The 15,241-nt window shown below is 45.5% G+C and overlaps 1 protein-coding gene across 7 annotated transcripts in view; it reads left to right on the plus strand.

Moving 5' to 3' along the window:
- The window catches only part of GMIP (GEM interacting protein), a 94,077-nt gene that overhangs the window by 44,221 nt on the left and 34,615 nt on the right, over window positions 1-15,241 (plus strand). For 5 of the 7 annotated variants that reach the window (XM_035101737.2, XM_035101750.2, XM_035101744.2 and 2 more), the window contains 9 exons: window positions 437-530; window positions 4,027-4,102; window positions 5,347-5,410; window positions 7,042-7,167; window positions 7,801-7,865; window positions 9,125-9,235; window positions 10,124-10,204; window positions 11,408-11,584; window positions 13,458-13,595. In XM_035101737.2, coding sequence (XP_034957628.1) covers window positions 437-530; window positions 4,027-4,102; window positions 5,347-5,410; window positions 7,042-7,167; window positions 7,801-7,865; window positions 9,125-9,235; window positions 10,124-10,204; window positions 11,408-11,584; window positions 13,458-13,595 — 932 coding nt within the window. Of the gene's footprint in view, window positions 1-8; window positions 691-4,026; window positions 4,103-5,346; window positions 5,411-7,041; window positions 7,168-7,800; window positions 7,866-9,124; window positions 9,236-10,123; window positions 10,205-11,407; window positions 11,585-13,457; window positions 13,596-15,241 lie in introns of those variants that run through there. The other 2 variants (XM_035101781.2, XM_060272188.1) reach the window with 2 other exon arrangements.

The following is a 15,241-nucleotide window of genomic DNA, read 5'->3' on the forward strand; positions in this document are numbered from 1 at the left end:
GTGCCACACTTCTAACTTTTGGGGGGGGGGGGAAGAAGCTGCCCGTACTGCATACCCTTGAGTAGCCTCCTTGAGTAGTAGCCTCCAGAAGAAAAGGACTGAGTGCTGTGACAAGCCAGATCTTCATGCAAACTAGCATCACTCCCCCCCCCCCCCCGGGGAGCAAAATGCATATTTCTATTAAGGAGGGTTTCAAGCCAGCTCTACAAATCTTGTGCCTGTCTTTATTTCAGTTTGAGCATTCATGACTAAGCCCAATAAGATTTTGAGCACATCCATATTGTTAATTATTCAAATAGTTTACAATAGATTTTAGCTTGAAAGGAAGACAAGACTGCTGTGTAATTTTGCATGATGACAAGGGCCAGAATTAGATATGCATGGCTAGATTCTATCTTAGGCCTCACGGGGATTTCTCTTTTATCCTCCTTTCTAGATCTCAACAGCCAAGGGAAAGGGACTGAAAACAAGAAACGCTTCAGTGAGATTTTCCGGAGTCTGGATGCCATAGAAATTTCAATTGGAAATTCGTATGTATCCAAGATCGGTTTCATAGCAATCCTCCTAACACAGTGCTCACCACCCCCACTCAATTGATCCATACTGTTGTGTACATGGGACAGAACTGAAGGAGAAAGACCAAGGCAGACGGGCCATGAGCATCTCCATCAACTGGGGCTGCTGAAAAACGTACGACGGCAACCATGAAAATGGCTTAGAATTGTCAGAACAATATTTCTACTAACCCGTCCAGGTTGTTATGCTTTTCGCCAGAACTGGAGGGTGCAAAGCTAGAAGAAATAACCCAGCCGAATCCTTCTTGCTATTAGCCTGGTTCATTTATTTATTTAACAAAATTTATATACTGCTTAAATGTAAAAGAAAACCTCTAAGCACTTTTCAAATAATATAAAACATAATATAATATAAATAATATAAAACATACATTAAAATTGTCAATAAAAATCAGTGTAATAATAATAATAATAATAATAATAATAATAATAATATATTATTTATACCCCACCCATCTGACCGGGTTCCCCCAGCCACTCTGGGCGGTTTCCAACAAAATATTAAAATACAGAAATCCATCAAACATTAAAAGCTTCCCTTAAGGGCTGCCTTAAGATGCTTTCCAGGTGGCGCTGTGGGTTAAACCACTGAGCCTAGGGCTTGCTGATCAGAAGGTCGGCGGTTCGAATCCCTGTGACGGGGTGAGCTCCCGTTGCTTGGTCCCAGCTCCTGCCAACCTAGCAGTTCGAAAGCACGTTAAAATGCAAGTAGATAAATAGGAGCCGCTACAGCGGGAAGGTAAACGGCGTTTCCATGTGCTGCTCTGGTTTGCCAGAAGCGGCTTTGTCATGCTGGCCACATGACCTGGAAGCTGTACGCTGGCTCCCTCGGCCAATAATGCGAGATGAGCGCGCAACCCCAGAGTCGGTCACAACTGGACCTAATGGTCAGGGGTCCCTTTACCTTTTTAAAGGTCTGGTAATTGTTATTCTCTTTGACCTCTGATGGGAGGGCATTCCACAGGGTGGGTGCCACTACCGAGAAGGCCCTCTGCCTGGTTCCCTGTAACTTGGCTTCTCGTAGTGAGGGAACCACCAGAAGGCCCTCGGCGCTGGACCTCAGTGTCCGGGCAGAACGATGGGGGAGGAGACGCTCCTTCAGGAAGGTAACCGTTTTGGTCTGACGTAGTCAAAACAAAATTTAAAAAATCTTTCCAGTAGCACCTTAGAGACCAACTAAGTTTGTGATTGGTAACATGCAATAAAAGCAAACCTAATAAAATCAACAGTTAAAAGTATACATTCTAAGCTAACTATTGGTTAGCTTAGAATGGTATCTGAAGAAGTGTGCATGCACACGAAAGCTGATACCAATCACAAACTTAGTTGGTCTCTAAGGTGCTACTGGAAGGATTTTTAAAATTTTGTTTTGTCTACGTCAGACCAACACGGTTACCTTCCTGTAACTACCGGTATGGGTTAAAATACCCATCAACTTTACATGTCTGGGTAGGCTTGCCCAAACGGAAAGGTTTTTAGCAGGTGCTGGAAAAAAGACAGGGAAGGAGCCTGCCTCAAGTCAATGGGCAGGGCGTTCTGGGGTTTAGGAGCTGTGACACCAACATATGGGTTCCTTACAAACGCAGAACAGCTATTATGGCACACCTGCAACAGTGCAAGTTGGGCAGATCCAGATGGCTGACTGGGCTAAGGGGATCCTTCAAGCAAACTGATTGGCCCCAAGGTGTAGCAGACATGGACTGTACTTTATGATATTTTTGTTTTGTTTCTTTTTTAAAGTTTGAGGTGCGGGTGCCTCCGTGGCTAGGGGTGCCTTTTACCAGCTTGGTTGGTAAGACAGCTGTGGCCATTCTTGGACTGGGATAACTTGACCATGTACTGGTAACCTCGTGGTTGGACTACTACGGTGCACTCCATGGGGCTGCCCTTGGGGTTTGTCGACAGGCTGCAGCCACTGCAGAATGCGGGAGCAAACCACCGGCAGCCTAGAACACGCTGCTTGGGGGATTTGTTCTGGCTGCCAAGCTGCTGCCAGTCCAAGTTCAAGGTGTAGGTATGAAGATATCAACCCCTCCCTAGCTCAGGACCAGGGAGCTTGAGAGACCACCTTATATCTCACCCAGCCGATCACTGCAGTGTGCAGGAGAATTTATCCTTTCAGTTCCAAAGGTTTCCAAAGTTTTCTCTGCGGTAACTCTGGGCAGGGCTTTTTGTGTGGCTGCCCCTGCTCTGTGGAATAGCATTCCTGTTGAGATGCTCAATGTCGACAGGCAGGGCCGTCTTAAGCATGCCTGGCGCCCTGGCACGGCGGATCCCTCCGGTGGCCCCCCCCCCGTTTCCAGCCTGGCCGCCCCCTGTTGCAACGCCCCTGCGCGTGGCGGAGGCGGCCCCAGGCCCGTGCACCTCCGGAGAGCGGCCTGAACAGCTGAGAGGCGCGCCTAGGGCAGCGGCGCCCCTGGTGGCCTGGTGCCCCGCGCCACCGGACCTGGGCCTAGAGACGGCCCTGTTGACAGGTGCCAATAGCCCCACTTTCCAGAAACAAACTGAGGCTTTATAGGCTTTTCCAGCTGTCTAAATAGGATTTTGCTTTGCATGTCTATTTGGTATGGTGTTAGTTTTGTTTTAAACACAACTGCTGGTATCCCCACCCACCCCAGCAACTGTTTATTGCTGTTTCCATTGTACATTGTCTTGAGGTAACTATAGAAACTAATTGATTAATGAAGATGATGACGATAGATAATTCTGCAGACATCAGGAGTAATTTACTGTGGGAACAAATCAAAGGAATGCAGTTTCAATGGGAGCAGGATCAACTAAAATTGTTCTGTGGAAATGCAAGCAGCCCCCCACAGTTGTTGCTACTGCTGGGTTTGCTTGACCTTGGGTTCAAGCAAACCTGGGCGGGGGGAGAAAAATCAAGGTTTCTGGAGTTTCGTGCAACTTTTCTCTCTATCAAATCAGCTTGTCTGACAAGCTACTTTTGTTTATATGGTCATAGCTTTAGGGAATAGTTTCATTTCTTGGTATGCTGCCACTGCAGATCTTGGAAGGAAGGCTTTCAAACTGATGAACAAGCAGCAATGGAGGACTGCTTCATGTTGCCTGAAGGCAAATACCTGTGTTTTTGCCATCATTTGTGCATATAAGCAGGGAGCCACAATGGATTATGACTCCCTATTGAAAGCACATATTTTGTACATTTTACCAGAAAAAATGAATTTGAGCACATCTTGCTCAGTCAGGGTGGCCCCAAATACTCTGGTTCTTGGGGTGGAAAAATCCAAATGCTACCATTCTCCCAGATAAGAATCTAATAAGAAATAAGGGAGGATTTGCCACTCAGTAATGGCACCCCAAATCTACCACTCAAGGCAGCTACACCATTCCGTATAATGTTCCAGCCCATATTGTGTTGTCTGGTTCTGGTGGAGAACCTTTAATTCTGCCGTGTATGTAATATTACCTGTTGGCTCTTTCTAATTTGCAGGGCGGTTGATATGTTCATTGATGATGCTAATGACAATGATAGTGGAATCTCAAACCTACAGATGGAAAAACTACAGGTATGTTGAAATGTGAGCCTGACACTGGAGTGAAAAACTATTAGTGCATTTGTGAAAAGCTACTTTGTTTCAACAGTTCAAAAGTAACCAAATCCCTTCCTTTGCGTGATAAACTCCCCCTAAAGTCTATTCCCACAAAACTAGCAAGATATCTGTCTGCACGCCATGCTGGGGTAGCCAACACAGTGCCTGTGGGTGCGGTGGCCCCATTGAGAACGTCCTCTGGTGCCCACAAATGACCCACACACCACTCACTGTCCCTTGCATTAACAGGGGGGGGGGAAGGGGGCTGGCTGCCTTTCTTCCACTTGAAAAGTCCTGCAGAGCTGGAGGAGGAAGTTGGAAGACTCTCCCCTTCTTCTGCTTCTTTTCTGCTGCATGTGCTTTTCAAAGCTCAGACCAGCACTTAAGCTGAAAGCAGGAGAAAGGGAAGCTTCTGGGAGCTTGTGGGGAGGGGCTAGGGGAGAAAGTGGTCAAAAAAGAGAAAATGTAATTGGAGAGAGTGGAAGGAAGAGAATGGGCAGTGTACGTGTGCAAAGATTCAGCAAAACAGATCCACTGGAAATAGCATATTTTTTAAAAAAGTTTTCTCCTCCTTCCCAAATTACCATTAAATCACAAATCATATCTGTCTCACTGACAAGACTGCAAAAATCACAGATCCTGTACTTTGGTCTAGTGCTGCCATGGTGTAAAATTGTGGATCCACGGAACAGATCCTTTTGGATCCTCAAATACTGAGCAATTAGCTGAATATCACTTTTTAGCTCAAAGGGTGTGAAAGGCACCTGAGATATTTCAGGTACTGCAGGATATTTCAGCTCTCTTTTGTGAGGTGTTGGGTTTTATCACTTGCCTCCTACCATCTGGGTGGGTGAGTCTGAGGTGCGGGTGCTCAGTCTGCTACTTTCATGGATCTCATGCCCTTTAGCAAAATGAAGGGCTCGTTCACACTGCCACATGCCCCATTCCTATAAAGCACAAGCGGGTTTCCCACTTGCTCTTTAGTGCTCAATTGGAGCCAATGCCCACCTGGAGAAAACCCGGCTGACCTTGTTCTGATTCAGTGTGAAGAATGGGGTTCCTCGCAAGAAAGCAATGGGGTAAACAGAGGAGCCCTAAAGCACTGCAGGTGTGTTAAACAAACCAAATGAAGCTTTAAAATGGGGGGGGGCTGCGCATTTGGGGGTTATTCACCCATTTAAAAGCATTCTCAAAAATGTTATCATCTCTTTGTTTCACAGACAGATGAAGCTTTCTATAAATGTGAAGGAAGTTCGGAAGCAGGAGAACCAGGGAACATGTCAGGTAACAGGCAAGGGAGGTTAAACAAAAGTGGCCAAATTCAGTTTGGATTGCCACTGTCATTTTACATCTGCTGCTAGGCTTGAGGACTCTTGTAAATTTTTGGCATCATGAATGGCAGGATATCCAGGACAGACAAAAGAAAGTCCTTCTTCACAAAATGCACAATTAATTTATGGATTTCACTAGCACACAATGTGGTGATAGCCAGTAGCTTGGATGGCTTTAAAAGGGGATCTGATGGAGGGGGTGTCAATTAAATGGTGGTTTTTTTTAAATTACAAAAGCCCACCCCCGGTTATATTTTCACTAAACAGCATGGCTACCCACAGCCTGTTGTGAGGAAACACTTTCTTTGGTTGCTTCCCCCATCCCTACTTTCCCCTGGAAGGGGGAGGAGAATGCTGGCCCTCCCTTTTCCCTTTCTCTAGTTTCAGAACTGTTTAGGGACAGTTTAATGGCTGAATGGTGGCAACACAAGGGTGACCTTCCTGGGAGGCATGTGATTATGTAAGTCAGCCCCCTCCTCAGCATACCCTTGGAAGAACTCGCTTAGGTTTTGTGATTTTTCCACCCTAAATGACAGGTTCCTACTCACTGATTCATGGGATCAAAGTCAAGTTTAAGCGTTACTGTATTAAAAAGGGAGTCAAAGAGAGAAGTGCTCTGGAATTAAGAGTGATCACTATTAAGTATGTACACACTCTTAAAAGCCAGACATTCAATGTGATGTCTCACACAGGTGGGGTCCTTTGCCCTCCTACAGGAGAACCAAGTTGCCAGGAAGAAAAAGGAAACTGTAGGTTGGAGAACTGAGCCAGGATTAGTCCCAGAACAGTAACCCAGACAGATGACAAGAAGGGCACATCCAAAGGATGAGTCATTGGGGGATTGGGGCTCCTTAAGGTTGAAAATCCCTCCCAATGTTGCTGGACACCTACAAATAAGATTTTATACCCCTGTCATTCTTTCCAGAGGTTCCTGTGATTTTGTCTGTTGTTTCTGGAGCACCTTCTCTGTTTTGGTTGGCATCAAAATACCAACCCATATTTCACCACCCCACTTAACTTGGATCATTTTTTTTCTGAGGGAAATCCAATAAGTAAAACAAGAACAACAAACCTGTTGCCAATGACCCCTTTAGTGATATCTGAATAACCTATTTACAATATTAGGGCTGCGTCTGGAAGCGCCCAAAGAGACGAAGGTAGCAGCACTGCAAGTGAACTAGAGAAAGGCTTGTCTGGCTCAGGAGCAAGGCATCAGGAAGGGGGAAGACATGGAGCAGGTGCTGCACACACACACACACACACACACACACACACACACACACACACGGGGCACTATGTTACAATGGCAGTGCATGTTACAAGGAAGGCCTGAAAAAGCCAATCACCAATCAGCGGAGGGGGGGGGGGGGTAGAGTAAAGCAAGAGGCTGGTAAAGATGCTTGGTCTCCTGGAAGCCAATGGGCAGAGCGGCCAGACACCAAGTCTGGCTTTGACTGATGACCTGAGTCCTGACCAATGGAGACTTGTTGGCCTCCTCACGCTGCTGAGTGCTGGTGGTCAGTCAGCCACAGGGACTTCTTCTGCAGCTACTACTTCCTGAAACCTGCAAATTAATTTTCTCAGCTGAAGAGGCCGACGAGATGCTGATCAAGTGCACTGGTGGTGTGGAAGCAGCCCTAGGCTATGCCAAGATGTGGTGCAAATACGTCAAGGAACTCTTGACCTGGGTTGACAAACGCCTGAATTACGGTGAGGCTGGTTTTGCATTATCCATGACCTAAACAGGCCAGCAGACCCTCCAAACTCTCCCCTAACACAGACTCTTTTAAATTAAAGCTAAGCCACCCAGGTGATATATTTCCACATTAGGCAGTCATAAAAAAATGTCCCCACAAGCAACTCTGGCCAAAACAGCAGCAGAATATGACATTAGAATGGGTACACAGTGTTGCGACATACAGAGCCCCACAGGAAGCATTTGAGAATGAAGCTGGATTTTCAGTAAGGCTTTATTCAGTTGCAGCCTTGCAGCATTGGAAAGCAGTCTTGGTACATTAAGGATACACCAGATACAAGTGGAATTACATTCAGGGAGAAGCCATCACCTCTTCACCAACCAAGTGGAGACAGCCATGCGTCTTGATGCTAGCTGGCAAGGGATCAAGTAGGCAACGCCCCAGGATGCTTAGTCATGCTGAATCAATGTTTAACTCCTTGATACCCACAACACTCCAACACACACACTTCTTTCCACGAACCTTGCCACAAGGTAGGAGCAGCTTTCCAAAATCCCATGTTTTTGTGGCTACATAGAAAGAAGCTTTCTGCTCCTACTATATGTTTTCTTTGGGAATTCAGTCTACTGTTGTTTCCTGTTCATAGAAACTGAGTTTGCAAAGAACATCCTGAAGATCGCTGATGCTGGCAGGAGTGCCATTTTCCCACAGGTATTGTTTCCTGCTTGCTCCCTTCTGGGACTTCATTTCACAGGTTGTGTGAAATGGTTTCGCTATTGCCCTACGTTGTCTGATCTGTAGGGTCTTTGCTAGTCTCTCCCATGCAGAGCTTGTGTGTGTGTGTGTGTGTGTGTGTGTGTGTGTGTGTGTGTGTGTGTACCCACACACCCTCAACCACATTTACAGGTACCATTTTTCCAGTATGTATGAATTTACCCACCAGCCCATGCAAGGGCAGGTGTTCCAGGTGCCACTTCCAAGAATGCAGCACCCAGAGGCAACCGTTATTTTCTGGTATTATGTTCTCATAAGCTAGTTAATGGAAATGGCACACTTGAAAGCTAGCCTCTCTACTTGGCAGAGCAAAATGAACTCTTATGGGAATTACACCATGCTATTAGCATTAATTTCATGTCTCTTTCATTCCTGCAGCTCTGAGAAGCAAGCAGCACCCTCTGTATGTCAGGGGTGGGCAACCTGGTCCCCCCAGGTGTCACTGGATTGCGACTCCCACCTTCCTTAACCATTGGCCATGCTGGGGGGGGGAGGGGATGAGAGTTGGAGCCCAACAACATCTGGAGCACCACACAGTTCCATGTCCCTGTTCTATGATGTACACTCAAACCTCTGTTCTCAAATGACTCCGTTTTTGAATGTTTTGGCTCCTGAATGCCAAAGACCTGGAAGTAACTGAAATTGTATTGAGGCTTCTGCTTTCAATTTTCGGTTGTCGGACCTTTCAGAAGTCGAATGGTCTTCCAGAATGGATTACATTTGACAATTGAGGTTTGACTGTATCGTAGTGCCATGGCACCGGCTTCTAATATGGCTGGGCTAAGTTGCAGCTAGAACTCCTGAAGCTCGATTCTCTGCTTCCTCCTTTAACCAGGCAGAAGGGTTGTTGCTGAAAACCACTTCTGTGGGGCAGAAGCTCCTTCTGGTGGCTGTAATGTAAATATGCAACCTGTTTTGTGGATTGGCTCTGGTGCTTCAAAAGTCTCGAAAGCCAGTTGCAGTGCTGATGTGGACACTCTGATCCGTGGGGTGAGCTGTTCACATATGCTGTGGCTACTGCATTGAGCCAGCAAATGAAACTGGCAGAGCAGTGCCACATATGTGAGATAGGAGGTCTTATTTCATCGCTGTGCTGATAGGGAGACTGAGCATTCCCTGTAAGCTAGGATTTGAACCCAAACATCCAAGACTCTCACTCCTAGAACCCATTGGCTCTGTGTTCTTTGTCTTTTCAGATTTGCATGCCCTTACAGACTCTGTACACCATGACCATGGAGCATGACATCAGGGCAGGGAACTTGGCCATAGAGACGGCTGGGATTTTGCAAATGAAGGAATACTATCAGGTACAGTGTTTCTCAGCTTAGATGAGACACCATTTTACAAAAGGCAGCAACTAAAATATCTCTTGGGCTTGCAATCCATCCTACTGATTTGTCCAGGTCCCTTGATCACTCATGGTGTCTCCTGGATGCCATAGATTTGTAAATAATGAAACTGACTGCTGGAGATCTCACTTGAGAGCAGTACATGTGAAAAGGATCTAGGAGTCTTGGTAGACCACAGACTTGACATGAGTCAGCAGTGTGATGCAGCAGCTAAAAAAGCCAATGCAATTCTGGGCTGCATCAATAGGAGTATAGCATCTAGATCAAGGGAAGTAATAGTACCACTGTATTCTGCTCTGGTCAGACCTCACCTGGAGTACTGTGTCCAGTTCTGGGCACCACAGTTCAAGAAGGATACTGACAAGCTGGAACGTGTCCAGAGGAGGGCAACCAAAATGGTCAAAGGCCTGGAAACGATGCCTTATGAGGAATGGCTTAGGGAGCTGCGTATGTTTAGCCTGGAGAAGAGAAGGTTGAGGGGTGATATGATAGCCATGTTCAAATATATCAAAGGATGTCATATAGAGGAGGGAGAAAGATTCTTTTCTGCTGCTCCAGAGAAGCGGACACGGAGCAATGGATTCAAACTTCAAGAAAGAAGATTCCACCTAAACATTAGGAAGAACTTCCTGACAGTAAGAGCTGTTCGGCAGTGGAATTTGCTACCAAGGAGTGTGGTGGAGTCTCCTTCTTTGGAGGTCTTTAAGCAGAGGCTTGACAGGCATATGTCAGGAATGCTTTGATGGTGTTTCCTGCTTGGCAGGGGGTTGGACTGGATGGCCCTTGTGGTCTCTTCCAACTCTATGATTCTCTGATTCACTTCCTGCACCCCAACTTGCCTTGCAGCCTCTTTGGGCGAAGAGGAATGAAATTGAGAAATGGCGGAAGGAATTCAAAGATCAGTGGCAGAAGGAGCAGAAAAGGATGGTAAGAGCAGATCTAGGAAAGGATCGTGGTGGTGGGGGAGGGAAGAAGCTGCAATCACTGGGAGGGTCCCCTGTCAGGTGGGCGTGGGCCATGCAGTATTTCTCAGCTGGTTCCTGGGCAATGCATTCTGGGATTGATATGAAAGGGGAAGCTTGGGGAAGGACTAGGACAGGCATAGGCAAACTCAGCCCTCCAGATGTTTTGGGACTACAACTCCCATCATCCCTGATCACTGGTCCTGTTAGCTAGGGATGATGGGAGTTGTAGTCCCAAAACATCTGGAGGGCCAAGTTTGCCTATGCCTGGACTAGGAGCTTGTCCCAGGGCTTCCATGCAAGTTCACACAATCCCTGTAACCCCTGTGCTCAAAGAAAGAAAGTCTCACCAACACTTTCAAGTCTTCTTATCTGTCATCCCATACCCTCCAATATTTCTCCAATGGAAAAGGAGACCTCACCCCAACTAAATTGGTCAAAATGTATAAAAGGGTATCTAAAATGTGTTAGAAAGGCAAAGAAGCAGAGGGGACATTTATACACATGTGGTAGGGATGTAAGAAAGCTAAGGAATATTGGGGAAAGATATACACAGAAATTTAAATTATTATTATTATTTTTTTGCTAAAGTTGACATTTCAAAAAACCCAGAGATGTTCCTTTTGGGTATAATAGAGGTTGAGATACCTAGGAATGTATTAAATCTTTTTCTTTATGCAACTCCTGCAGCCAGAATAGCCTATGTACAAATGTGGAAGGACAAAACAGTCCAACAAAAGAGGTTTGGCAGAATAAGTTAATAGAATATGTGGTGTTAGCAATGTTGACTGCAAAGATAAGAAGCCAGGATGAACATACCATAACAGAGAAGTAGGAAAACTTTGGAGAATATTTAAAGAATTATAACAGTTACATAAATATCCAAGTAGGAATAGATATATGAACAGCAGCTAAATCATTTAAAAGGGATAGAAAGATATGTAGCACAACTAAGAGTAAAAAGGAACCCATGGAGGGGTGTGTGGGGAAGTCGAATAATGTAGAAGAATATTGTGAAAGCATTGCAATTTGGATTTGGCACTTTAATCAGGAAGGAAAGAAAAGCTGCCTAGATGCCCCCTAATGCAGGTCTGAGCTTCTAAATGAAAAAATGACCCAGAGCCACAGCTGGTCAGACATGCCCTTGTAACTCCTCCTTCAATTGCAGAATGATTCCAGGTCCTCGATGCAGAAGTCGCGGCTCCACTACCTCCAGCGCTGCGAGGATTTGGAGAAAGCCAAAGTGCTAAGTGCCAGAGCAGAAGAAGAATGGCAGAACACTGCAGGCAGCGGCACCAAGCAACTGGAGAAACGGCGGCGATGTCGTGATGAGCTGCAGTCCAAGGTATCGGTCTGAGATCCTAAAGCCTAGGCAGTTGGTCATTTGCAATCTGGGGTCTAGTTCAGACCTTGGATTTTTGAATTCAGATCCTCCCAGCGAAGAGCCTGTAAATGTGTGGCAAAGACTCAGATGCCACAGGTGAGTTGGGAAACAGAGCCAATGACACGTTTTTGTGGGTGTGGAGGATGCCTGCTTGGGAGACCAAATGACAGCAAAGCAATTCACACAGAAAGGATGATGGCCTATTGGTCTGGGAACCCCTGGTAAGACAGGGTGGGTTATAAATCATGTATTAGTTGGTTAAAATCTCTATCATCTTTGGTATGTTTGTAGTCATAGCCTTTTATTTACTAAACTCTTATGGTTGTCCTTATTCATTTAATGCTCCTAACCCTTCTTTTAGGTTCTTTTGGATTTTTATAGTCTTTTACATATACCTTCTGTTTTAATAACTTTAGACCTCCAAAATGTTTTATAGTCAAAACCAGGCTCAGGGCTGCTGACATGATTGTACTCTCCCCTACGCCTATGACCGTAATAAAGAGTTTTGTTCTCAAAGCCTAGAAGGCCCTTCAGAATACGCCAGTATTTTATTGTATTCTTTTACTAAGTGCTGTCCATGGAGGCGCAGGTCAATTCTGTGTCCAGGGCAGCTGTCTATCAGCTCCATCTGGTACGCAGGCTGAGACCCTACCTGCCCGCAGACTGTCTCACCAGAGTATTGCATGCTCTAGTTATCTCCTGCTTGGACTACTGCAATGCGCTCTACCTTTGAAGGTGATTTGAAAACTACAACTAATCCAGAATGTGGCAGCTAGAATGGTGACTGGGAGCAGCTACCAGGACCATATAACACAGGTCCTAAAGGATCTAGATGGGCTCCCAGTACAACAACAACAACAACAACAACAACAACAACAACAACAACAACAACAAATTATTTATACCCTGTCCATCTGACTGGGTTTCCCCAGCCACTTTGGGTGGCTATTTACATGTGCAGACTTTATATTATTCACTAGGTAACACATTTCAATGGAAAAGTCAACTCAGAAGATATACAGGTCCCTCTCACAATAAGAAATGCAGTTTCAGTCCAGAATAATTTTGTTTTTCCTTTCCTCTGAAGAGGAGTTTCCAAGCACAATTCAGATGGGCAGTGTACAAATAACAAAATTATTATTAATAAAAAAATTCCTTCCAGCAGCACCATAGAGACCAACTACGGTAAGTTTGTTATTGGTATGAGTTTTCGTGTGCATGCACACTTCTTCAGATACACTCTGAAGAGTGTATCATACCAATGACAAACTTAGTTGGTCTCTAAGGTGCTGCTGGAAGGATTTTTTTTATTTTGTTTTGACTATGTCAGACCAACACGGCAACCTACCTGTAACTAAAATTAATAATAATAATAATAATAATAATAATAATAATAATAATTTTGCTTGAGGATTTCAGCTTGTGTGTAACCAAAAACTTATTTTCTGGCTGCTCTCTTCAAACTGTTATCAACTACCTCCCTGACTAACCTCTCTCAAGAGCCTCTCTAATGTTGAAGGAAATGTGGGGTTTGCCCAGTGACTTTGAAACTCCAAAGGAAATTAACAAAGGGATCAGAGGAAGGCTGCCACAAATGGGGTCCTTTTTCTATGTGACAATGAACCTCAAACTAAAACTGCATGTATGATTTCAGCTTAGTTTTAAAGTAAATTTTACAAAATTTATTTTGGGTGCGTGATTTGGCTCTTGTGGTGGAGGTATCCACATAGGGCACTTCCTCAGGTACCCTCAGAAATGTGTAAGTACCCCCTTCTTGCATCTCCAAGTCAGCGCTTTCCATTCCTTCCCTCAGTTTATATTTCACTGCCCACAGGTACAGGAACTGGAAGTTGTCTATCGAAGCTGCGTCTATGATGCTAACATCCACCGGCAAGAACTGGAGAAAGTAAGGGAGAGAATCGTCTCCCACATCCGCAAACTTGTGTACCAAGGAGATGAGGTGCTGAGGCGGGTAAGTCGTGATCTGTGCTGAGGGAATATCCCTGGCCCTTTCCTACTCTTCTCCAGGTGCAAAGACAGAAGTGACTTAAGGAGGCCTCACCCCAAACATAATTAATTACCTACCATTTAAGGGAGGCAGGAAACTTGAGCACAGGAAGGTCTAGGAATATAAGAAGGCAGCGATTTCCATTTGTCAGAACTGTTTCCATTCTGCTGCAGTTCAGTTTCCGTTAAATACTATGCTGCTTGTCTTGCTGTCCACTACTTAACGTAAATCTATGGTGCAACTGCATTTGGAATGCTGTGTACAGTTCTGCTCTGTCGAGTTGGAAGAAGCTCAGAAAGGGGCAATAAAAATTATCAAGGGGAGGGAGCAACTCCCCTTTGTGAAAAGGTTGTGGCAGTTGAGCCTTTTTGACTCAGAGAAAAGACAAGTAAGAGATGACATGACAGAAGTTTATAAAATTATGCATGGTGTCACAGATGGGTGTTGGCTACTCCCAAGTAAGCGCTCCACACATCGTCTGGATTTTTATTGTGCATTCTATATACAGTGCTGAGATGTCTCAAATCATGTCTGCTCTGCATGGGGCAGAAGCCCGCAATGGCGTCTGGCGGGCTCTGACCCAGCCTTTAAGACTGGTCCCCAAAACGCCCCTCCTACCAGCGCTACGGATCCCCATTGTGTCAAACCTTTCTCCTTAGGCGCCGTTGATTCCTTTCCCCTCCTTGCCACCCTCTGTTGAAGCTGGCTCAGCCCCTTCTTCTCTGCTTCCCAACTGCAGTTGCGGCTCCAGGATCCTGCTAGAGCCCTGGAACCTCCTTCCTGCCTTGATGCTCTCTGTCCCGTCTTGCCAGTATGTGCGTGTCGGGAGAGCGGTCTGCTTCCTGCCAATCCTCTCTCTGACACATGGGATAGAGAAAGTGGAGAGAGAAAAGTTTTTCTCCCTCTCTCATAACACTAGAACTCATCAACAGCTAATGAAACTGAATATTGGATGATTCAGGACAGACAAAAGAAAGTCCTTGTTCACACAGCACAGAGTTAAACTATGGAACTCCCTCCGCATGAACAAGGACTTTCTTTTGTCCCCCCCCCCCACAGGAGGGAGTGTTGGCCACCAACTTGGATGACTTTAAAAGAGGATTAGACAAATTCATGGATGGCAAGGCTTCAATGGTTACCAGCCACACTGACAATGTTCCTCCTCCCCTGTCAGAAGTCGTCTGCCTCAGAAGGCCTGTTGCTGGGGATCACAGACGCTGAATAAGATGGACCATTGGCCTGATCCAGCAGGCTGATCTTACATTATTACTATTACTATTACTATTACCCTATCCTTCGGCCTAAGGTCCCAGGGCAGGTCACAGCAGTTAAAACACAATACAGTGGTCCCTCGGGTTACAAATGCTTTGGGTTACAAATGCTTCAGGTTACAGACTCCTCTAACCCGGAAGTAGTACCTCGGGGTAAGAACTTTGCTTCAGGATGAGAACAGAAATTGTGCTCTGGCAGCAGCCGGAGGCCCCTTTAGCTAAAGTGGTACCTCAGGTTAAGAATAGTTCCAGGTTAAGAACAGACCTCTGGAACGAATTAAGTTCTTAACCAGAGGTAAAGGTAAAGGTAAAGATACCTCTGACTGTTAGGTCCAGTCG

The sequence above is a fragment of the Zootoca vivipara genome, chromosome 2, assembly GCF_963506605.1.
Source record: "Zootoca vivipara chromosome 2, rZooViv1.1, whole genome shotgun sequence".
NCBI lineage: Eukaryota > Metazoa > Chordata > Lepidosauria > Squamata > Lacertidae > Zootoca > Zootoca vivipara.